General features: G+C 45.3%; 1 protein-coding gene across 1 annotated transcript in view; it reads left to right on the forward strand.

Annotated features, from left to right (window-relative positions):
* Window positions 1-640: 640 nt before the first annotated feature.
* The window catches only part of LOC128297573 (paired box protein Pax-6-like), a 39422-nt gene continuing 15765 nt past the window's right edge, over window positions 641-24297 (forward strand). Inside the window, exons 1-2 of the mRNA XM_053033243.1 lie at window positions 641-779; window positions 16442-16672. Of these exons, the coding sequence (XP_052889203.1) occupies window positions 641-779; window positions 16442-16672 (370 nt within the window). The remainder of the gene's footprint in view (window positions 780-16441; window positions 16673-24297) is intronic.

Genomic DNA, 24297 nt, shown 5'->3' on the forward strand with positions numbered 1-24297 from the left:
TCTAATTAATTAACTAATTATTTCTGATTCGCTAAAAACCGACCCCGCTATTTGTCGCGCTCTCGCTCTTGCGCTCTGCTTGGACTGGATTTCTGCTTCGCCGGATGACACCTTATGTGATCGGTCCCAGGAGAGAAGACTAAAATGCCCCGTTGACCAATTAAGTACATCCCGGAACATTTCCAGAACTGTGCGAGCGGTTCGTGTTGATGAGATTCAAATGACAGTTCGTTGAAGTGATGTGGAGGCAAGAGAACGTGTGACGTGCGATTTCTATTTTGCTTCATAGTCAAATTGTACCTACTAGTGCAGCGTTACCTTTATTGAAAACATTAAAAAAGTATTTACAACATTGCGCCGTGGTAAAGATTTTAAGTTTCAAACATGTGCGCCGTTGTGTTTTATAAAACCCAACAAAGTGATTTGAAAAGTATAACAAGTGATGTCAATTCTTCAAAATTCTAATTTTCCCTTCTTTAGCTCCGATGCCAACAAAGCAGAATATGAATTGAAAAACAAGTGACTGTGAGTGGTTACGAGAAGCAACACCATTAGTTAAGAGACGCAACATAATCATAAACAATTTGCAATTCGTTGCACTCGTCGGCGGTGCCATCTAGTGCAATTCGCCCGTAATATAATGTTGATAGGATCTGCGATCGGTAGTGAGTTCGCCCAATTACCGAGTGCCCCGTGGAGCATGGAACCTCCGAGGGCTCCACTGCCCGGTCAAGGATCGCTTCCTCCTCCGCCGCCGACGCTCCAGCTCTCACCGACCGGTAAGTGAAGCCGTCCGAAAATCGCCCGAAAAATTCATTTTGCCGACGGCAAAACGGCAAACACCCCAACCTAACGGGAAAGATTGTGCCTGCCGAGTAATTAGAGAGAACATAAACATTAGTTGCGAATTGCGAAAAAACGCACCCGTTGTGGTGTTACATTTCCTGAACGGAATGCATTTTAAGGGTAATTATCATAAGGCGCAAACCGGCGCAATCGGGGACGGGCTCATACCACGCGGTATGCTCATGTACAATGCACATATGCACTTGCAGCCGCACATACAGAACATGCAGCAAAAATACTTGACTTGTTCGTGGTTGGACTGATAAAACATCGCCCAACACAACAGCCCGGGGTTTGCCGGTAGCGAATGTTTCGAAAGCGCAGAAAAATTAGCCGATCGTTTCACCGGAACATGGTATAGGAATGGAAGCGTACCCGCATACGTAAGCCTTTTCCACGGGGGACCCTCTTGCATGCCGGGACGACATAAAAAAAATGCGCCGTACGGGATGACTGCTGGTTTTCAAATTGATGATCAATTGTGTTCAATTGTGTAAAGGACTTGTCATCTTTCGTGTTGTGAACGAAACACAAAACAACGATGTTCGGTACGATAAGAAGAGAGAGAGACAGAGAGAAAGCTGGGAATGAACATAAAATTAGCACTCATTTGCACTTGGCTGTCGGTCTTATCGGTTCGATCAGTTGTATGATACATTAGTCAAAATTAGCACTCAATTACGAAACCATTATGAAGGGAGTTTCTGCAATGGAGAGTTAAATGTTTTTTCAGTAAGAGGTTTACCAGAAAAACTTAAAATTTTAAATAAGTTTGTATTTAACTTCCACAATTTATGAGTTCTTCGTTTTGAATCTTATAAAAATCAGTATTATTCATTAACGAGTTGATAAATAATCGATCAGAAAGCCTAGTGCTAATTATTAACATATTAAATTTCATGCTATAAAACGCATGCAAGTTCGGACAACTTTTACCAGAAGAACTCACACACGCACGCCTGCAATAACGTAAAATCAAGTTTCACAGCTTGTTTTCCGTGAGGAAATCAATCATTTACTTCCAAACGACTGCAACCAAAAGAGCATAAGCATAACTGGGAACGATAAAGTAGAAGCAAATACACACAACAAACTTCAGACAAAAAGATCGATTAAAATTCAGCACGAAATTGATTTCCGGCGCACGGACGCGGTGAAGCGAATCGGGCTGTTGAACGGACGGCACGGAGATGCTTACGACCACCGGAGCTGTTGACAGCATAGCCACAGCATCAGGCCCCCAGCGGGAGATTTCGCATCCTCGCAAGAAAAGGGGGAAAAAAGGCGCGATGCGCATCCCTGCATAACCGTACATCGACATTGTGTCAAGTTTTTGGCAGTGAAACAACAACAACAGGTCATGATATGTAATAAACAAAAACGCAAATCATCCTTCTTTTATCATCCTGCGAGGGCCATAAGGATCCGTTCCATAAGGTTCGCATTCGGTTGGCTCTCTTTATCATGCATGTGTGAACGACAAATTGATCATAAATATTGAACCACCGCGTACGCTTTTCACGCAACTTTTCCACTTTCTTTTCGCACATTATGAGTCCGATCTCGATCGTCACTTTTCCGGCGTGTGTGAATGTATTTTTTTATACATTTTACGATCCGTCCATTCGGGCGGGACGGAATTTTTTTTTGGGCTAAACCGTTGCACTACACAGTGCGAACCTTACGTGCAGCCTGCATTTCTCAGACATGCACTGTAAGCGATGTAAGTTTTAATTCGATGTGAAACGGCCCATCTTCGGAGCGCATCATAATGGTCAGCTTGTCAGCAGACGACATGACATCTTCGCCTGCGCTGGCATTCCTCCAGCCCGTACCAGCTCGCCCTGCCCGGGTGTCCTGGGACCATCGTGAAATTTCTTTTAATTAATTAATATTTATATATTCGCACAAAAAGGCAGCCCCTCGGTTGGGAAGCAACCCAGCTACCGAGTGGAACTTCCTTGCACACTGTAAAGACTGGGAGTGAAATGTTGCCCAAGAAGGGACCAAGCAGCTTAAGAAGTTTTATGGATCCATCCAGTGGAGAAGTGTTGATGTGTTAAACTGTAATGGTTGCACTTGTTGATTCGATATTATCAGTCCTTTTCTTCTGCTGTCTTTGTGTTCTGTTTAAAAGAAAAAGTTGAAGAGTTTACGAAGTTAATGAAAATTACTGGCCGGTCTCGCATCTGTTACTAGAATTCATTCAATTTTATGACTCCAAAGCATTCGGGCAAGGTCCTCAAATGCAGCTTTAAAAATGCCGGGAACTTGAACATATTGCTGTTGCGAACTGCAAAAAAACGAAAACATTTCACAGATCGTTCCGTTCGCTGTTGTCCATCCACTTGTTTTGAAGATCATTTTTGAGGCAATTTTAAAATTCACAGCATCGCTCATAACTACCCAGCGTGCTCTTCGGTCACAAAATCAACGAAACAAACCTACCCACAGAAGTGTTAATGTCCTAACGACAATTGCCGTCGAGCGGGCAATCCGGCAGTAGCTGCAACATAATTGAATTTCACGTCACTTATGCACCCGCTGAATGCATTTCACCCATCCCCGAAGGGAACACCCATTCGACGGACAGCCTCACTGGGCAGTGTGTGTTCGAGGCAGTTGTGAAAAATTTTAATTTCAAATTAATTTTAATTTTTCCCGCATTCCTTCGACCGCGGAGCAGGGCCCGTGAGCAGGAGGAAACAGAAAAAAAATTGTCAACGAAAATTCGAGCCCGTCTCGCATCGAGTGAGAAAATTGTCAACCGAGGGCGAGACCCTGCGAAAAACCGGGTTAATGAATTTAATGTGTCACCACAGTCCTCGCATGACCTGAGTGGCAATTCGCATGATGGCGCTGTACTAGTTCGTGGTACATTAAATGGAACACCAACTGGACGTTGCATGCTGTTGGCCAAATGTGTCTTCGGACCCGTTTCGATTGGCGTGGATGCGCGGACCAAACGGCACACACTCCAATGTTTGGACCCAACCAAAAACAACACACATTCCATTCGCACAACTAGACGGTTCGGAAAGAGAAGCTCCTAAACTTTGTCCGTAACAGTTCTGGTTCGGGAATGTTGATTTTGATGAGCATTATGCTTGCCATTTCATAAGTGCAGTTCTTCATTCGGGTCGGGCATGGGCATGATTTATGACGGTTTTGACGAATTTGGTCACAGTTAAAGCGCAGAAGGGTGCTCGGACAAAAAAATTATACCATATTTGGAAGTATTTTACGGGTTTTGTAAATTAATTTCCACACTGAATTGGGAGTGATCGCTGCGTTCGACACAATCTTATATTGACTGCGAGTAATGGAGTTATTGTTTGTTTAATGCAATATTATTTTGGCTTTAATATGGCATGCATGAGCTTTGAAAAAAATATATTTTTATTTAATTTAAAGTTCTAATACTTAATCTAAATCCTTTGGTTATTCCTTCAATAAAACATGAATCCAGTCTGTACGCGACTAGAGAAACGACACGCTTTATCGATATAAAAACTCAATTTTCCGACAACTTTCCCAGGCCAGTTATTAATGCCACACAGTGCACTACATCCTACGTCAATACACGCGTTCGCGCAGCGTTATGAAATTCCCTTTGATTAGCGGTGTTGGGCAATTTAAGACAACCACGCTCATTCCCACCATATGAGCTCGATTCGAACATTACCCGCTTGAAGTGCGAGTCATGTGAAACACATTTTCAGCAATTCGTCCAAACACTTGCTGGTGTATATAATGCGATTTCCTCCGGGTTTTCCTCGAATTCCGACAGGAAATGTTAAATATCTCTAACGCAGAAAGTCGCACAAAATCGCACCAGCGGGTATGCCTCCATTACCGACAGTCGATGATTGATTCTAGACACCTCCTTCGGGCTTCTATAACTATGCCTCGGAACAGTACCTTATGGGACCATTACATCGACACCGACAAATTAATTACTTACCACCTCCTGTGTGTCTTCCCCTTTCCCAATTCCTACCCGAAAATGGCACACAAACGTAAAGTACTATTGCCACGCATAGCCCTCGGGTTGGGAAAAGGTGCCCAAGTCGTGCGTCCGCTCGACGACGACAAACGATTCGGGCGTAATTTTCTCCAACAGCGTGCCAAATGGAGGGTCCCGCTGGATAATTACCATCGATCCAGCTCCATCATGGCACAATACCGTTCCGAACGTGGTCCGCGTGCCTACAGATATCATCGTGGTCGGATCGTGCAAACAAAATGGCGTTCATCGCCATGCCTCCGCGCGCAATTATGAATTGACTACTTTTCCAACCCGCGGCACCAGCTCGCCAGGCTTTCCTCAGCATGGTTGTGAAGTTCGTGAATTATAGCTTGCTGTAGTTTTATTTAGTTCAAGCCAAACAACGCCTCACGCGCTCAAACTGGTCATGAAAAGCTGCGGGGCTTTGCAGTCGTATTATGGGTAGAGCTATGTTTTCTTTCAACCATCCTAAGGGGGGCGAAGGATTTTCTCTATCATCTCATGCGTTATCGATTTTGTGAGCTAAAAACTAGAGCATGACTGATAGGTGCTCGTGGGAATCCCGAGTCCTCAATCACCATTGTGAAAATCAATATTACATGGAGGTAATTGAATTCTAGAACCTGTTGTCAGCAGAATCGTCATGTTTCGGTGTGTTTCGATCCAGTAAATGTTACTCTACCTGTGAACGCAGCTACAACAACGCGGTAAATCTATATATCGCCTTCATTCTGTTACGCACTGTATATCTGTGTCAAAGCTCCATGAACGCACGGGAGGCGCACAAGCCGAACCAAAATGGTAATTGTGGTCTAGCTCCAACCGGTAATATGATACCCGGCGTAATTTCAACCAGTCGGCCAGTATTGGGAGTGACTATTCCTACTCACTTTTATCACTCTTCCCAACGTTTTCACACCATGCAAAACGGTAACGCCCTGGAAGGGATATTCACCGGTTATCTTTAGACTATGGTGTCGCGTAAACCTGTGATCAACTTCATTGCCTTTTACTCCGCCGTCGCAAGGAGTTGAGCCACCTTAATCTGATTATCGCACCTTGATTCCTCACAAAAAAGTGTTGGATAGGGCGATAGAGTGTCAAGGATTGTTGGAATTTTCGCTGGTACGATTAACGGTCACAAGTGGAAACTCGAAGCTGAAGGGAGCTTCTCTGTGGAAGATATTAAATTACCAACCTCGGTGTGCGCTATCGTCCTTTGGAGAGGAAAAAAGGCATTTCGCTAAGCAAACAGAAAACATTGATTAATGGGGATACTTAATCCAATAGAATCAGAGACACGCAAGTTTGTGGAACCGGAAAGAAGTAAGTCAAATGGTGTTTTGATATAATCGAGAAGCGTTCTTTTGCGGACTGGATTTCAACAGTTTAAGGGATATATAAGGCTGAGTAGTTTTTTAAACAATTAAATATGAATTGTAGGTAGTATTCGCCATACAAAACAGCAAGTTGCTCATGGTTGACGAATGTCTAGTGTACGACGTACTCACCACTCGTTACGCTACGATCGCAACCACATCCACGCAGCGTCTGGAAGCATTCACGTTCGTAGCTCACTTTGTCGCGCATCGTGTTACATTTCATGCGCATGTTCACACGTTCCTGTGGCTTATTAGAGCCGACGATCATACTCTGCTAAAATGCACCACCAGAATGCCACCGGCATCGGAAACAATGGTTCGGCTTGGAACCAATGTCTGGGAATTGAAATATGGAATTCCATAATTGAAGAGTAAGCCATCATAACGACAGCAATCAGTCGGTTCCGGTGGGACGTGTTTCTATTTTGGCAAATGGTAGCAAAGAGAGCGAAAAAAACCTCCCCAGCATAACCAACCTGACCAAGCGCCAATGCGCCGGCTGCGCTTCATTACACGGCCCGACCGGCCACGGTGTTGATGATTGACTGTTTGCTCGATCGCTACCGAAAGATAGCCCTGCAAACGCGTACTTCATCGTTACGATTACGCACATGCAGACCGCAGCGAGCAAAAAGGGCGCTACGTGGTAATTTTGCAGCGCATCCTGCATAGCCGACGATCATTCCAGTGCATATTCGAGCCACGGTGTACGAAAGACATCAACGACCAAGCGACGAACCCGCGCGTGGGAGCAGTGTTGCAGACGGGATCGTTCCACATCGAGGCGGGATGGAGAAAACAAAAGCAAACACTGAGCAAACTGTTTGCATTTCATCCCCTTTCAGGACACAAACGAAACGCCATCCGCCAAACTGCTGCTGATCGATATAATGACGCGACATGATTGTTGTTGATGCGAGGAAGTTGATAACGCGTCATACACTCGCGGACACACACAACGCATTGTGCAGAAGCGTTCGGGATCGGATCGCATTTAACAAACGCGACGCCACCGAACCCGACCACCGGCGTATCGAAAAGGACGGTTTTTTGTATGCGCTTTGTTGCTTCCCTGTAGCGCATTGCGTTTTGTAACATTCAAGCGCACCGCGATCGATTCGCTGAACATTCGGATCGGATTCCGGCAGATTCCGTGCAGTTTGTCCCGGGTGGAATAGTGGTGCGTAGCACTGTTTTTGGCCAAGCGAGACATTCCATCCGTCTGTACGATTCGTTTCCCACATTTCCCTGTCCCTCGTTTCCTCGAGCCCTTTCCCGATGGACGAGCGATTGATTTTGATGCGCGATAGCTCCCGTGTTTCGGTTTTCCGAACGCTCGTCAAACCGTCTGCCGCCGTGCCGTTGGGGAAACGGGTTTTTTTTCGGATGAAATCTAACAAATTAATGATGCCCCTCTATGTCTCCGTTGGCGATCGAACGTATGTCGCCCGGTCTGCACAGCTACATACAATTTTCCTTCCCTAGTTGTCCTCCCCACTTTCGATCGCGTCTCAACCTGCTCACTCAGTTGATCGACAAGCTTACGATCGGGAGCAGTTGTGTGCTGTTTTTGTCGTCTTTTTTACTGCCTCAGACCTACAGCGGAAAGAGACATCTGTTTGATGAGCAATCGGATGACTGGACTGGACTCGAACAATCAATGTCACACAGGGGTACGCTACAGCCCCGTAAATGGGATAAAACTGGGCGAGAGAGTTTTGTGCGTTTGGGACACAATATTATTATTTGGTTGGTAATTAAACAGGTCCATAAAATCAGCTTCTTTCCTGCTGTTGGAAACATTTAGAAAAACCTCCCCCCCTTTCCAGGCCGTGGGTCTACTTTGCTTAAAACAAGCCACCAAAAATCATGGGCCCGATACATGTGTTTTTCCAACAATCCGTACCATCAATCTTGTTCGTGTTCGGAAAACGAGTCGCACGCATTGTGGGCCCCGCTTGGGCGGCTCAGCTCCTTACGGCGATGCAAATCGCCACTCACTACTTGCGGACGGCATTTATTATCATAAATTATTGTTCGCCTTATCGCGATAACGATCTTTATGATGTAATTTACGGCAAATTAGTCACATTACTGTAGCGCAAGTGCTACCACCGAGTTGCTGTTGTCACATCCGTCAGCACTACTTACCGTAAAGGGGAACCCAACCCGACAGGGAACGTGTACGCACCAGGGCGCGTTTGGTCGGCTGGAGTCGGTTGGAGTGAATGTTTGTTGATTTTTGATCGTTGACCACTAAATAAACATGAGCAAACGGAAGAAACGCGTACGCATGTTAGCGCCTGTTAAAATGGAGGGTAGTTTAAAAAAGGCAACAAAAAAATGAGATGATAATCGGACGATTGTGAAACCGAACACTCTTGGGCAGATTGAGCAGGTTCGTCGCCAACCAGCGGTAAAACCATCGAAGTCTTTCGTTTGCGTTGTGATCGTTTCATTCATTTTTGTTGTTGTTTTCATTCGCTCTTCTACCACCTACCAAAAAAAAAGCTCAAGAAGATGAAGGTGTCTTGCTCATAAACCATCATCCTCGAGGGTAGGAATAATTTACCATCCGAATCTGAACCATCGATCGCATCGATTAGCGCCTTATCGGAGATGTTTACCCTCTCGTATGCCATCTCAGCAACCCGCGCACCCCGATGACACACGGTGACAGTTGGGGATGGTTCCGAAAAAATTATGACTAATTACCGGCACGGCAGGAGACCCAATCAGTGACACCGCAGGCGTCTAAATGACGGCATCGCGGCACGATACCCCCACAGCCCATCGCGCGTCCACGCACGGGGAAATAATTTAATTTTTTCGATTCGTGATAAAAAGCACCCAAGAATGAAGTGATGATAAGTGTCACAGGGCGCGCACCGGTTTGGGAAGCAGTGCGATCACAATCCGCCTCTCCGTCCTGGCAGGGAGTCGAGCGAGCGAGCGCTACTTTTCATCAGCGGCGACAAAACAACCCGATTGTCGCCACGATAAGGCGAACCGTTTGTCCAGTTCACCTCCCCAAAAATGAACCAATCGTCACCTGTGGTGCCATTGGGCCCCACCACCCTGGAACTGGTCAAACACGGCTGCCTGGTGGCTGTAAACAGTGAAAATTATGTGCCGACTCCCGGGTGAGCATCGGGTGATTCGCTGATTGTAAAACCCGTCGGCAGCTCATGTTTTCGGCTTTCTTTTCGCCTTCATTCGATTATTGTTGCTGTTAGAGATATGTTCGCCACAAAGCATTCGAAGCATTCCGATGGCAATGTTTTGCTAATCAACTCTAATGGTGTGAACCCGCGCGAGGTGCGTCAAATGGGCCCTGACTGGGGAGAAGCATAATAGTGTTAGCATTTTGATAGAGTATTTTTGTATCCCTTTGGTTGACGATGCTTGAACAAGCTTGTTGACAGATTTCATATGCTGTTATTGTGTTCTAGACATTCCTTAAAAGAGTTTCTTATTTATGGAAATTGATTCGTCGGTGTGCGGATTTGACATAGAAATAGAACTGCAAATCTGCACGGAACTTATTAAACCAAACTCTCCTTATTCCCAACCAAACGGTTTCATTGATTCAAATTCCCTAAAGTGATGCTTTTCCTCATAAGTGAGCAATTAATGTCATTTTCCGGTAAATCCTACCGTGTCCTTGCAGTAACAATGCACCCTGTACTTTCTGCAACAAAACTGCAATATTGCTCGCCCAAAATGCACTCACCCCGCACCACCTTCACACTGCACCACTCCCAACGTTGGCATTCCCATATGCGTGTCTATGTGCGTTTGCAAACTCCCCAGAGGCTCATTCCTGAACGATGCCTTTCGGCCACGTCAAGCCGGTCGCCTGGTTTGAGGTTCGCACTTTGCCACTGAAAGGGCCCCCCTGCTCATGAGCAACGATTTTTGTTGCGTGCGCAACATAAATTATTCTCAATCTTTCGCTCATTCGCCACTAGTTCTTCCGAACCTCCTTCGAGAGCGACTCCGAGAAGCGTGCGCTTTGCAGTTTGCGGAATATTTTGCAAAATAGTGTAAATGGACCAACTCACACATCCAACCCTTTCGGATGCCATTCCGATCGGGGTGGGAGTTTTCTGTCTGCTTCGGTCGGTCTCGGTGGGAAAACGAACCACTTTCCTGCAGACCTGAAGCGGTGGACAATGTACGGATGTACGGTTCCCGGGTCTGGTGTCCGGTTTTTCGAGGCCACCGGTTCTCCGGTTTCGGTTTGAAAAATTCCTGGAAATCTCCATACCGGGTAGATTACTGCCGTAGAAGTCCCTCTCCCGGGGTTGCAAACTTGCCGTCGGACTCGAGTTTGGGTTTTCTCTCGCGCGGACCAGTCCCTGGGGATGCATATTATTACTGGCAGACATCCGTGCAAGACGCCATGCAAGCGCGAGACTTGGAGCTAATTCTACCTTAAGGAGCAGTCCGAGTTGCGCACCGGTCGCGCTTAATATGAAGTTAATCATTGTCCGCGGCAAACTGTAGGCGCGCTTTCAATTGCTCTCCACTATCTCCTTCCGCAAGGGTTGGGTGCTCCGACAGACCATGTCCAGCGTATTAGACCCTACAGCTCCACAACTGAGAGCCACTCACGTCCACCTTCATCAGGTTTATTCTCATTCAATGCTCCAAAACGCTTGCAATTCATCAGCAACAATCCAGCATCACATCATTAACCATGATGCAATTCATTCCTCTCCCAGTCACTCCACCATGCTTCGCTCTTTACTGATGTATCGTATATGCATTAAAAATGTAGTTTTGCGACATGCCTCCCACCAACCCACCTTCACTCTCCACCAACTCTTCTCCCACCGTTTAATTCTTCTCAGGATGCACATTTGTGCATTTTCTTCGTCGCCTGCTTCTTCCCATCGCGGTTTACCATTACTATTTTCTTCATCCTTTCTCTTTCTTGCGTTGGATAGCACCCTTTCCATCGCTTCTTCATCCACCCTTCCCTCCATCCCTTCATACTCGTTGAGCTTGAAATAAGTAATACAAAACAAAAACAAAGAAATAATGGGATATGTGGGCACAAATTATGCACTTTCGAGGCAAACCTCCATGCAACTCGTGCACCCACCCAAATGCCCTTCAAACTTCATCCGCTCCCATGCCGACCCTCTCGCACCAACCAGGCACGATCGTGATCGTTGCGTCGAGAGCAGTCATCATAATTATTATAAATAAATTAAAATACGATTAACCTAACGTTTGCGCACGGTAATTCGCAAACGATCGGCGGCCCATCGAATGCACCCATGCACATCTCCCTCTGTGCCCCATGTGGCAGGTTTAGTACTTCCTTCGGTACGGAATGGGATCAATCACAACGCACTAACCGAACGGCAAACGCTATACGATCATGCTGATGGTAGTTTTATTGAACTTTAGTTATCGAAAATATATTCCTTATTATGCTTAAGTTTTTCGTTCTCTGAAGAACTTGATTCTTTTTAAATGTTGTTGAATAAAAATTGTTATGAAAATAAGTTCTTAATTTAAAATAAACATTATTTCATGCGTCAAAAAATTCTTCCCATACAAACCAATGCACTTTTTTAGCTGCTCATTTCCTTTTTTATTTTATTGTTATACCTACACTCACCTGCCACTCACACTAAATTATGAACTCATTTATGGTCTACACACAGCTACCCCGACGAAGCTGTTACTAAATGAGTTTAAGCTTTAAATTAAACTAGCTATGCGCATTCGGTGTGCGATGTAATCCTATTTGATGTTCAAGGAAAAATGTGTCCACATGGACCGCACTGACCTCCTAAGTGCCTCCTCTCTCCATCCAACAACCCCTATCCACAAACAGAGGGAAAAACTCGAACCACAACCGGCAAGTGAGCTGTAAGTCTTTTAAGGGGGTAATTTCCAAGAATGCGGTACATGTAAATGGCACATGCAACCGCCATTAGGTAAAGCAACCTTAAGGGAAATCTAGTTAGTTATTACTTTGCGTTGTGCTTTGAAGGCACGATGCACGGAAGAGGCAGATTAAACCTGATGTACACTAAGGTATTTAGAGTTGAGCTTTAAAAACAAATTCAAAGGAAAAACCCACTCTTCGTTTAACTAGCTCCACTACAAAAAGCAAATCGATAAATAGCTAATAAATGGGTAGCAATTTTTTCATTCGAGTAGCAAACATCTAATTTGTGTATCAATAATGCACTGAATGCTAAAAGAAAAGGAACCACTTTTGATTTGCCTATGGATTCCACCCCGTGATACATGTTTGCATATTGCATGCTTCTTTACCTCTACTAGTACAAGGACGCTTACCTCTTACCATGCCGAAAGGTCGATTAAAGACGAATGGAATTAAAGATTATCCCATCACGTGTATCATCAATCATGTTGCGCTAGACAACGGCAATGATGGGGTGTATGTGCATGTTGCCTCTAAGCCCACCCAATCAAGCATTATCAGTAAATAAAAACCCTCAACCAACACCTTTCGGGGGAAAGCGTTACCAATACGCATTCTATTCGGCCGGGAAAGGGTCGGGAAATCCCAACAGTGCATTGCGTAAAAGTATTTCACCTCATCGAGAAAACCGTGGTGGGAGGAAGGAACTTGGGCAGGGTAGGGAGGAAAAGGGTGGGCTTTTCTGTTCTTCTTCGCACAGCACAGCACTTGCCGGGTGTAGCCGAACGAGTTCGAGGTGTGAAAATCATTTAATCGATAAAGCTTAAGGTGCGCTTTTGCGTTTGGAAATATGGTAACGATGGATGGAAAGAAAGGCGCGTTCATCGACGGAGATACGCGGATTGTACGAGTTACGTTTCGGAATAATACAACACGTAATAAACATATCGATCATCAAGGAATCGGAAGCTTGCATTTACCTGGAAAAACCCCCACCAAAACTCACAGAGCACAGAGGGTTCGTGTAAACAAGTTATCAATCACTCGGGGCCGGTTTTGTGTTGCTGAATTTGGCAAATGTTTCGAAGCGAATAAAGTTAAGCTTAATTTAAACTCCGATCAGTCACTCTCTCTCTCTCTCCCTTTCTCTTTCTTCTTTTGTACAGTTTTTCCTCTCTTTATTTTCTCTCTCTACATACGCTTTGACGTTGCCTCGTGGCCTTTTGCGTGGCTAACCATCACTTCACACTTCAGGGAACACCTTGGGCAGCCGTATTGGGTTGCGACCGAATCTGCTCCCGAGTCCGGGTTCTCGGGTTTTGGCGCGCAGTGTCGCAATGTGTGAGTTGGCCTTTTTTGTGCCCATCGTCCCAAACAAAACAACCACACAAACCACACCACAACCCTTCAGGAGCGTGTGGGGAGCGTTTGCATGCGTTCATTATGAGGTTCAGCATGCCGGCAGGGGAACAGTTGTAAGGATGTTTCTCGGAACTGCGTCTCGACACCTGACCGACCCGCGTGGGCCAGGTGTACTCTTGGGCGGGGTGCGGTGTGTGTGTTTTTTATAGTTGATTTCGAGTTATGCAGAAGCGAAATTTTGACCCAGAACTGAAGATATTGATTATGTTTTCAACAATGTACTAAAAGATTAAAATTTCCCATGCAGGTGGTGGCTATATCTGTACAGTTGTCTCTTTTTATAACATCAATTTTATGGAAATTTTGACATTAAACTGTACTTCAGCAATTGGTCTAAGAAATCAGTTAATGTCACCCACCTTATTCCCTTATTGGAAAATTACATTGATCATAATTTCTATCGGTAGTTGATTTATGCTTAAAACACTCTATCCCACTAACAAGCCTTCCGGACGTGTACCGTTTGGCTCATTATTTGCAGAACCCTTGCCTAATGATACGTAAACATTAGAACTTCCTGTTTGCCGGCGACATAAGCACCGGATGCAAATAGCAACCACAAGCGCAAGTGTAACAGCATGTGCATATTTTGTACAACCGTCGCGATGATCAATTATGCTGCGATACAGCTTACCGCACGCAGAACAACTTCAACGTACATCAACGAACAGAAAAAAAGAGAGAGTGCATTATATCTTTTGATCTTATCCGCCGACCTGGACGACCCCAGTGCGCACAAGCTGCCCGGATAGACCCGGATTGGATATGATTTACAATTCAAAATATGGACGACTGTGGAGCCTCGTTAGGCGCACCGGGTATCCGGCTCTCCAAAGGTGCTTCCTGTTCGCCCAATTGCCCAAAACAGTTTTCCGCAATTTCGTAATGAAGATGTCGGCCCGTCGAGTGACACCGTGAGCGCGTTTTTTTGCACGCACCAACCCGCCGCCTCACCGTTCGAAATAAGCACTGAATGAGACAGTTGTTTCCCCTTTTTGCTGCCCGTATAGCTTATCTTTCCCACTAGCCGGACAGACTGGGGCTGTTTTATCGAACCGCGTTCTAATAAATATAAATAATCGTCATCGAGAGTTGAATGCTGAATAAAAAACGAAGGAAATGCAGTAATCCCTTTCAACCCCTTGTGGCTTCATCCTGTTGACTGTGCGCCTCAACCCGCCTTCCGATCGTGGCCATGATGATTGTTCATTCAGTTGTCAATAAATTTAATAAAAATATTACACAAATATAAATATTAAAACAATTGTACTCGATCAATCCGAAGCCGGGAAGCCGGGATGAATCGATGGGAATTGTAACGACTGCCGCGCTTGGACGTGGCATCCGGTAGCAGGCGCGTTTATTTGCCGTCCATTCTTTGCCTTTCGCTTTGAAAGATCGATTCCCGTTTTGCTACGATTATGTATTGCTCATTGATAGGATAGTGTATTTTATTGATCAGCGCCGTTTGGATGCGGTTGGATGCAGCCTGTCCAGGCATCCAGGAAATACTTCGCTAGTAGTTCCAAGCAAAGCAGCATAAAAAGACACAACCTTTCCTTGCTCTCCAGTTCCCACCCATTCTCATGGGGAAAAAAGGAAGCATAAATTCTATACGGTTCCGCTTTTAAGGGAAGCGAATGTCCAACTGGTCGTACCAGTGGTGCGGCCCCAGCACGGGCAAAGGTTCATTCAAGCTTGCCTCGAAATGTCTCTGTTTAGCGAGAAACTGTCGTGTTCGCCGTGGACGTTGAGCACTGTTAGGTCCGCACCAAAAAAGACATGAATCCAGTTCGCCACTGTCCACCAGAAGTTGGTTATAATAAATTTTTGACATTGCATATTGCGGTGTTCTCAACTCTCCCCGTACGGTTTGCCCCGTTCTGGAGTTTTTGAGAGTAAGAAGTTGTGCACGGGACACCAGGCGTTGTGAGGAACTACCGCAACGGCGTTTTGGTTGGAGTTTATAAAATTCAAACGATGCCCGCCGTCGCTATCACAATCCAATTCAAAGTTGTTCACTGGCGTACAAATTCCAACGCGGCTGCCAGAAGAACATGGTGGCGACATAGCAGAAAAAAACACACAACCAAGAACACACGCTGCAACTGCTACAAGGATATACGATTCTATTGTTTTCGCCAGTGACTTCTGTTTGAATTACGCGTGCGCGCGCGTTCTTGTGTGTGTTTGAGGGTTTTTTTGCGCTTCAGCACTCCCTTTACAAGCGGCGCCATACGGTAACACTTTGAAAGGTGTTCGATTTCGTGCCGACATTCATGTTCATGCTGTGGCGGGCCCGGTGACGGCCGGGACGAAGAATCGGGCGTTTGTAATTTGATGAAGAAAAATGCATTTTATGCGCTACTGTATTTATACAGGCGAGGGCCGTAAAAAGGGGCCTCGGACAACCTCGACCCTTACACTCTCCTACCCTCGAATCGTCATTCTTTACTGCAGCATGAGAAACCAACCCTTAAACGGAGTTTTCAACGGTGACTTAAGTTATTGGTTGGTGCTTACGACAGCAGAGGAACCTTTTTTGAGTTGGTTGGTTCTAGCCATTGCTGGGCAGATCTTTTGATCGATTGAGCTCATCAAATTTAATTTCATCAGAACAGAAATGCTTTTAGAATGGGACTAAATCATTTCAGTTTTCCATTTCATTTGCTTACAAAGCTATTGAACCGATTATACAACTAAATTTATAAATTATTAATACTTCATACGTATGCACACAAAAGACAATCACGAACGCTGAAAGCTCCAATGGCTATTATAAAGTATATTAATTCAACTTTTTGTTATCCATTCAATTGAATTTGCTACATGAAACATACATTTTGACAACTTTCTTTTCGTTATCCACAGTCGGCCTCTCACCTAACCTTCCTTCGCCCGGTTCAGTTCAGCCCACGACGAACTTGTTCGGTGCCGCGGCCGCTGCTGCAGCAGCCGGAGCAGCCGGAACCGCCAACGCACACGCCCTGGCCGGCCTGGTGTCGCAACACCGGCTGCTAGAGCTGTCCCGCTTCGGTCTGCGCGGCTACGATCTAGCACAGCATATGCTCACCCAGCAGGGGGCCGTCTCGAAGCTGTTGGGTAAGTGTCTTCATCCAAACTGATCGAAATGTTCCTTCCAACCGCCACACTCTGCCCCCCGGGATCGATATCGCAGCACAAAAGCAATCCATCGTAATAAAAAAAAAACAGCTCCCTTACCAGATAAAGACGCACAATTGACACATTCATGCGGTCAGCATCTGGTCTGCCACGGTTTACCGGGCCGTGAATGTCACGGCGCATCGTGTTTACTGTTCAAAAACAGCAGCCGATCATCGTCCGCTCCACCCTGCCGCTTACGAGAAAAAAAAACCGCCCGATAATAACACTTCATTATCGTCATAAGTCATTTGCCGCCCCAATACGAAAAGCGGCAACTCGCATTGCAGCAAACGCCAAAATTATAGTATTTAAACTGAACGCTCCATTTCAAATGGTGCCTTCCTCCAGGTTTTTTTTACATTTTTTTCCTCCCGTTTCAAAAGCACCTTTCTTCGGCTTCTGTTATTGCTACTCCCCATCCCTCTGCACCTTTATCCTATCATGCCGGTAACCAACATCAAACGACTTATTTGTTTCCTAGCGCTCGTCTGTTTTTTGCTTCCTTTTCCTTCCATCAAAATAATAAACATTATCCTATTCCACACTGTAACCGAACCATCAAATGGCCTGCGCGACCAAATAAAACCCATCATTACACTGAGCGGTTCAGCAGTCCTCGCCCGGCGAATGATCTGATGCGACTGGAACACATTTGTATCCTGTTCAGGGCACCACATTCACGCCGAAAATACTCCAACGGAAACGAACCTACATTCGGATGTTCAGGCATTGCTCACCAGCCTTTGTGTTGTGCTTGTTTTTTGCAATAGATTTTACTTGCTTTTCAGTAAGTTTGTTACTGATGGCACTGATGCATAATACGGGAGCTCCCTATAAGAACACCATCGCTTTTGTCCGGGCCGGCATGAACTGGTTATTAATGTATGACTGTAATAATGCAATTTGCCAGACGGTTTGGAACCACCGAAAACACCGATGACGATGATTCGTCAGTTGGTGGATTTCTATGCCTTTGGCCGAAAATTCGGGAATGTCTACTAGTGCAGAGTAGTAGAAAATAAACCTAAAACAACCTTACTCCAAACGCTCTGTGCAATACAATTTACATATTTTTGGCCAATGGTTCTGAATTTCGGTTCTTCCGGAAGCGCACTGAAAGTTTCCTTCCCGTGAACTCGCGTTCACTAATTTTATTGAGTGTTTGAATTTATGTGCTCTTTTACCGCTACTTGAACCGAGCGTCCTGAATTTGAATAACAAATTCTAGTACCAAAAAAAAGCACAGACCCTACAAATGCTCATAAATTCCCTTAACCCAATGTTTATGCTAATACCGATGGTGTGAGCACGAACCTTGATGTTTGTAATTAATACTCTAATTATCAGCTATTAAGAGCTCAGCTTGATGTGGATCAAACATCATTCGTTGTTGGTAACCTCGGTCAAACAAAAAGTTTAAATTCTTTGTTCTTTATTTATCCAGTTTTAAACACCATAAGATGGGTCAAGTTCTCATATTTTCATCCAAAGCTCCCATCCATAAAGCATTTTAATTTCCTCCCGAACCCTACCATTAATTACCGAAACTCACACCTTTTCTCTTGGGTGCATCGCTTCGACCCACAGCCCATTACCGGCCGGATTACACCGAATCGCTCGCGTTATCCGATCGATCTAATCTTCCTTTACACGATCTTCTAGCGCCAAGTTTATTTTACACCTGGGTTGCGTACGGGCTCCTCCATGCAGAGTGATGCATTTCCATCCGAGCCTATCAACTACCATCATATTTTTCATCACAATTAACCACACCCTGCGTGTGTGTTTGTTTTGTTCCCTCGCTTATGTATGCGGGATAGAATTTATGCATAGGTAAATATTTACGTGCAACATTAATTTTTCGAAATTAACACACCTCACGCATGAACACAGGCCTGCCACGAGACTGCAGAGTGACTGTGCAACGAAAGACTGCAGCGCGTGAAACAGCAACGAACCCCTCTTTGTTTCTTTCTGGTGCGAAACGATCAACAGACGACGTACGCTCCCCTCTGTTTGCGCGTTTGCAACATCCTAGTATCATTCCCAGACAAACAGTTTTGTTCTGTCGATTTGTAGACAACCGGTAAACATGCACTTCGCCGTACGTTCTGCATTTATGCAGCCCGTCTGATTGAGCATAAAGCGATGCACCACTGGACGTCCGATGAATGAACGCAACAAACCACCACCAAACGGCACAGAAGTCATTCCCGTGCGAGTGTCCGGTAGCATGGACAGGGCAACTGCAACTGGCAAGCAATTGAACCGTAACGCGTGTGTCTGTGTGTTTGGATGTCGTTCCGATTTTCACCTTCGAGTCGTCCCCTCGTGCAGAATGGGTAATGTTTTATGCATGAACGAAATGAAATTATTCCGTTTTGCAAACCGTTTTGTTACGGTCACACTTTCGAGCCCGTGTTTGCTGGTCGAGTGTGCGCTAAATCACTGGTCTTCAACAGCATTCCCATGCACTGCTCAACGTTGTGCAGAAACATTGTACCGTCCATTTTGCTGTGTTGCGCGGTGTCTCAAGACACAATAGAATAATAATTTTATTAGAACCGCTACTCTAATTTGTCTAAAAGCTTCCTCACTACCGACTGCGGATGGCGGTGTTGTCTTATTGGGCTCAAAAATTGCACTCAATTCGCAGCGCTAATGTAACCCCGAAACCGCAACCAGCACCGTGTTGCATAAAATTTAAATCACGGTCATGTATGCCATCCCATGAAAAGGTCACCACCGTGTCAACCGCGGCATTGTGAGAGCCTTACAGAGATGCTATCAAAATGTATGCAAATAGACAATTTAGCTAACCGGTAAAGTACGATTCAAATCCAATTTCCTCCCGGTAGCGCACTTCGTCACCGTCGTCTGGTTAATTGTTTTCCCGCCGTTTAATCTGCACCACCATCGTGACCGCTTCCGTGGCTGATCGTAATCGATTTTTAAAGTACTGCAATTGTTGTGCACAGTGCAAACAGGTGGTACCACACCGCCGCATCTCACCGCATTTGGAACGAAAACCGATCGTAACACCTTGATACAGCATTAATGGTTTGTTCGTCCATGAGAAAATGGGCAGCAAAATGTGTTATGCTGTCGTATCTGATAAAGAAAACACATGTAGGTAGACCTTTGCGCGTTACGTTGTATTTCCAACTTGTTTGTTTTTCTCCGGTATATTTGTGAATGCAGTTAACAAATGTGTCCACATCTCATCGACATATGCGAACACGATTTATGATGGTGCATGGAATAAAACAAAAAAAGAGCATTTTATTTGTTTGCTATATTACTCTATCATTAGCAATCGTACGGTGCACCTATTTTAATAGCACCTTGTAAATATTCCAGCCCGCTTCGTGAGCGAGCTGTTTTGTCGGTGCTTTTCTTGGAAGGCGAAAAAAGGCCGAACCATCGTTGGCCTCGCGCCCAATTTTGCAGCAAAAGGGTGCAATTTTTCAAATCGCTCATTTCCAAATTATAACTATCAAGACACCGCGGAGCGCCGGAAAACGAGCGACTCATTCGGAGGGGGGTTGCTTTGGTAGGACTCCTCCCACCGTGCATACGGCTGGGGAGGCGAGCTAATTTGCATCTCGCGATCGACGCGATCGAATCGACCCGATTGGAAATCGATACCCGTGCCGCCACCTAATGGTTGGATTTATTTGGTTTTGTTTTACACCACAGACGGCCCAACGGGAGCAAAAAAAGGCAAAAATATCGATCGCGAACTGGGTGCGTTGGAAGCTTGGGAGATAATTAAACGTTTGCTCTCTCGCGAAGCAGATAAGGGAATGTTTTCATTCTGTTTCTTTTCTGCTTTGTTTGCTTTACGCTTCGGTGCATTTTATCCCACTTAGGATCAGCTTCCAAATCGATCGCAAAACAGGGGGCTGGATAAACAAATTTCATCGCGTCCCGCGTGCCTCATAACTCTCGTAAGAGCCAAAGTGAACTTAGCAGTTTTGTTTGTTTTTCTCCTACGTTGGTCCGTTGGTGGATAACAATTATCGATGTGTGGCACTACGACCATTGGGTCGTAGATACGCGTGCCCAAAGAGAAAAAGGGTTGCAACACTGATCAACTAATTAGCATATCGGTCACAGCAACTTGGCTGTAGTAAAATGCAACAAAACATGTATAATAAAAGAGTTATAGCGTATCATTTAAACTTACCTTAGCTAAACAACACGCTCACCGATGAAATGTGAAGCTGTTTCGGTGGCACATGCCATCGAGTGTCTACCACCTGCTTTTCCAAACCCCCTAATCAGTACTATCATCAAACGATCGGAGAACGCTCCCTGCAAAAGCATTTTCATCATAATTTGCTTCCATTCCGCCCCATCGGTCGCGAACTTCGTCGGCCCATTTGGGTTGCGACCTGTCCAGATGGTCTGCCGAGTGGCGGTTCCATAAATAAACCTGTTTATGCGCCGTCGCTGCTTGGGACCCTCAAATCGAAGACGAAAAACTGTCACTTTTACTTCACTCATTAGCATCGTTTATAAGGCGAACATTGTCCATTGAGGGTTCGATCGATATCGCTGTGTTTGGAGGGGTTAAAAGCCCTCGGGGGTTGGCAGCCCTTGTGTTGCTGTGACGTTTATGATCCGTTTTGCTGATGTTGTATCGATCATCGCTTAAACGGTGTCATATAAACCTTGAAACAACGCGACAACTCACCACCCATGTAGTCGAAGACATCTTAAAGCCTTTAATCGACACATTACAGTAACGTTTTCAATGGGATGGTACACCATGATACACCCGCAAGCAAAATACCATCCCTCGTCCCTCGTCTGGTAGAATGATCTCCCCGGGTAGTGCCGAAAATAATTGCACACTTCAATTGAAAAATTATAACACAATTAATTAGATAGCAATCGATCGCGTTTCGGTACGTTTAGCCACACATTCGCACGGCCAAGTACATGGCATGCAATATGTTTCGACAGCAGCAAAATGATTCGTGTACGCCCATCGGTAATATCTGATGGCGGAAATGTATTTCTCAAGAGCAAAATGCACCTGACACTGACCGAGAAGAACTCGCAAAAAAAAACGCAACCACCAGTGGTCTGTGTGTGAGAATAATGCCTTCAAGTACCGATTGTTAATGGTAATTTATTCACACCTTACTTCCATTTAGCTCTCGGTTTTTCGGTGTTGGGTCAGGTTTGTTTTTATGCTCTGTCTCTCTCTCCCTCTACTCGATGCGGTTTGTGGTTTGCATCTCCACATCACCATTTATTTTATCTCTTTGCAGTTCTTTTTTGTATTTCTGTTTTGTTTTAATGGTGAAAACAAGGATATCGATACGCATCTTGTACGTAAAGCAAAAAGGACAATAATTTGTAACAAACTGTTACGAGAATTTTAATTGAATTATACATTTGTGATCACATCGCTTCCAGTTCTAACTAAACGGGGAACGAACACTCAACTATTTGCCCACAGCACAGTGTCGGAAAGCGATAAACAATGGGCAGTGTGTTGTTGTTATTATCGGGAATGATTTCCCAACTTACAATGGGATGTCACCACAATTGAATACGGATGCCGATTTCACCTGCAAAAACGAACATACTCCCAAGACAGATGGCATTTCGCATGTCAAGCGCTGCTGAAAACTTCCCGCTAAGTGAGCAGACTGAGCTGACCCATAAGCGCTGACTAATTGGCTAGCTGGTCCTCCCTCCCACTAGAGGAAATCATTCCACCGCTAAGCAACAGTAGAAGTGAAAAGAAAATGGTGCTTATTATATCATGCCGGGTTGTCTCAGCGTCAACGATCGGTTAACATCTTCATTAGTAATCTCCCGGGGCCCGTGTTCGTGTGTGAGGCCCTCGGAACAGTAGCGTTCTGCACATTTTCCCATGATGACAACCGCCACTTCCACGCGTCCATCAGATTGAGATGGGAGAAAAAAGCTCACAAATGCATGCTAACATGCTAAAACGCAGCGGTTTCGATCGTTTTCGGATTCGGATCGGTGCACATTGTATGCAAATGGTCGCGGAGAGCTGTCGTAATGCAACACCACCACGGTTTCATCGTGATCCACTGCACCCCGGGACATGGGTCACTCAACAGCAGCATCGGTTTGATTGATTCGAAACCGTAAATCAAACCGGAACGCGGGTGACATCGGCGAAAAGGGGAAGGAACGGACGAGCGGGTTCTAATAAATATTCATAGACCACTTGTGTGATAACTGATATGTAATTCGGACATCACGACAAGTTCCGCTGTGAGAATGATGGAACGACCACCCCGAAACCTCAATTCATCATGTTACCTTTTTTATTGAATGAAACTATGTAGCACACAACAGCACAGCGAGCGGGAGAGAGCTAATGTTAATGTGCGGTTTCACTGGACAAACCGCACACGATCGTAATTGTACGCATTTCGCCCCGCCGCTCAATAGCAGAGACAAAGAGATCACTCTTTATGAAGTATAAATAACCCACTCACTGTTTCATCTATCCATAAAATGCCACAAACGCACATCCGGCCACGGACCGTGCGTGAAAGCATCCCCTTTTTATGGATCAATCGGAAACGGATTGGGTGGAATGAAAATCCCTTCAAAAATGGTACCCAAAACAAAAAGCAATATTAAAAACAAAATATCTTCCAACACCCGATGATTAAAAAGTACGGTACGTGGGGGCTCCATTTCAAAATTAATGCCCACGGTTGACTACCGTTGCGATCCTCACGCGACACGCAATCACCGACCGACCCGTGCGCTCACAATTTGCGTGTTACTCTCGGAACCGAAAATAAGAAAAAATCCCATCGAAAAACCCTACAGTGAGTCAGAGTTTCGCTTTGCCCGGGATGGGTGTAATTAATAGAATGAAAGGGGAGTCTTTATTAGACCAATTCTGGGAGACGCTTGGGTTTATAATTTGTTTCAATCAAACGAAAAGTGCCGATTGCCGAAACCCAAACCTTCAAATCAAATTCTCGAGGGTCGTCCAAACAATTTGGACACAAAAATGGACTAATGCTCCCCGGCGGCTACAGAACCCGGGCGGTAGCTTAACCGCTCAACAACGTTTCCAAGGCGAATCGAAACAATTATTCCCTTCGATTCCATCTCAGATTAATGGCATTTGCTTCCAATAATATTATGTCCATCAAAAACCAATTCCGACTGTCGGCTTCTGACGTAGGAAACGGTCTCGCACGGTTCGAGTTGGATGTTTTTTGCAATCTCGTCCGCTTCCGGTGATGATAGGATAGCTCCAGCCGACGGTATATCCGGATGTGGATGGATCTAACGTTCCGTACATCCCGGGCGGTACAACCTCCTTTGGCGGTGCCTTTTTAACAATCCTCCATTCCAGTCACGGTAGCGCACCTCCTGTAGAGTTAACAACCGCGCGTGCTTACCCGTGCTAGTGCTACACCTGCATCCAGCAGGTGGACCAGAATGGCAGAAACCGTATTTCCCGCTTCTTCACTTACAATTCCACTCGCTGATACTCACCGATCGATTACTGCGCTCGTTGATCTGCACCCCGGTGAGTTTGA

This window comes from Anopheles moucheti, chromosome 2, assembly GCF_943734755.1.
Source record: "Anopheles moucheti chromosome 2, idAnoMoucSN_F20_07, whole genome shotgun sequence".
NCBI lineage: Eukaryota > Metazoa > Arthropoda > Insecta > Diptera > Culicidae > Anopheles > Anopheles moucheti.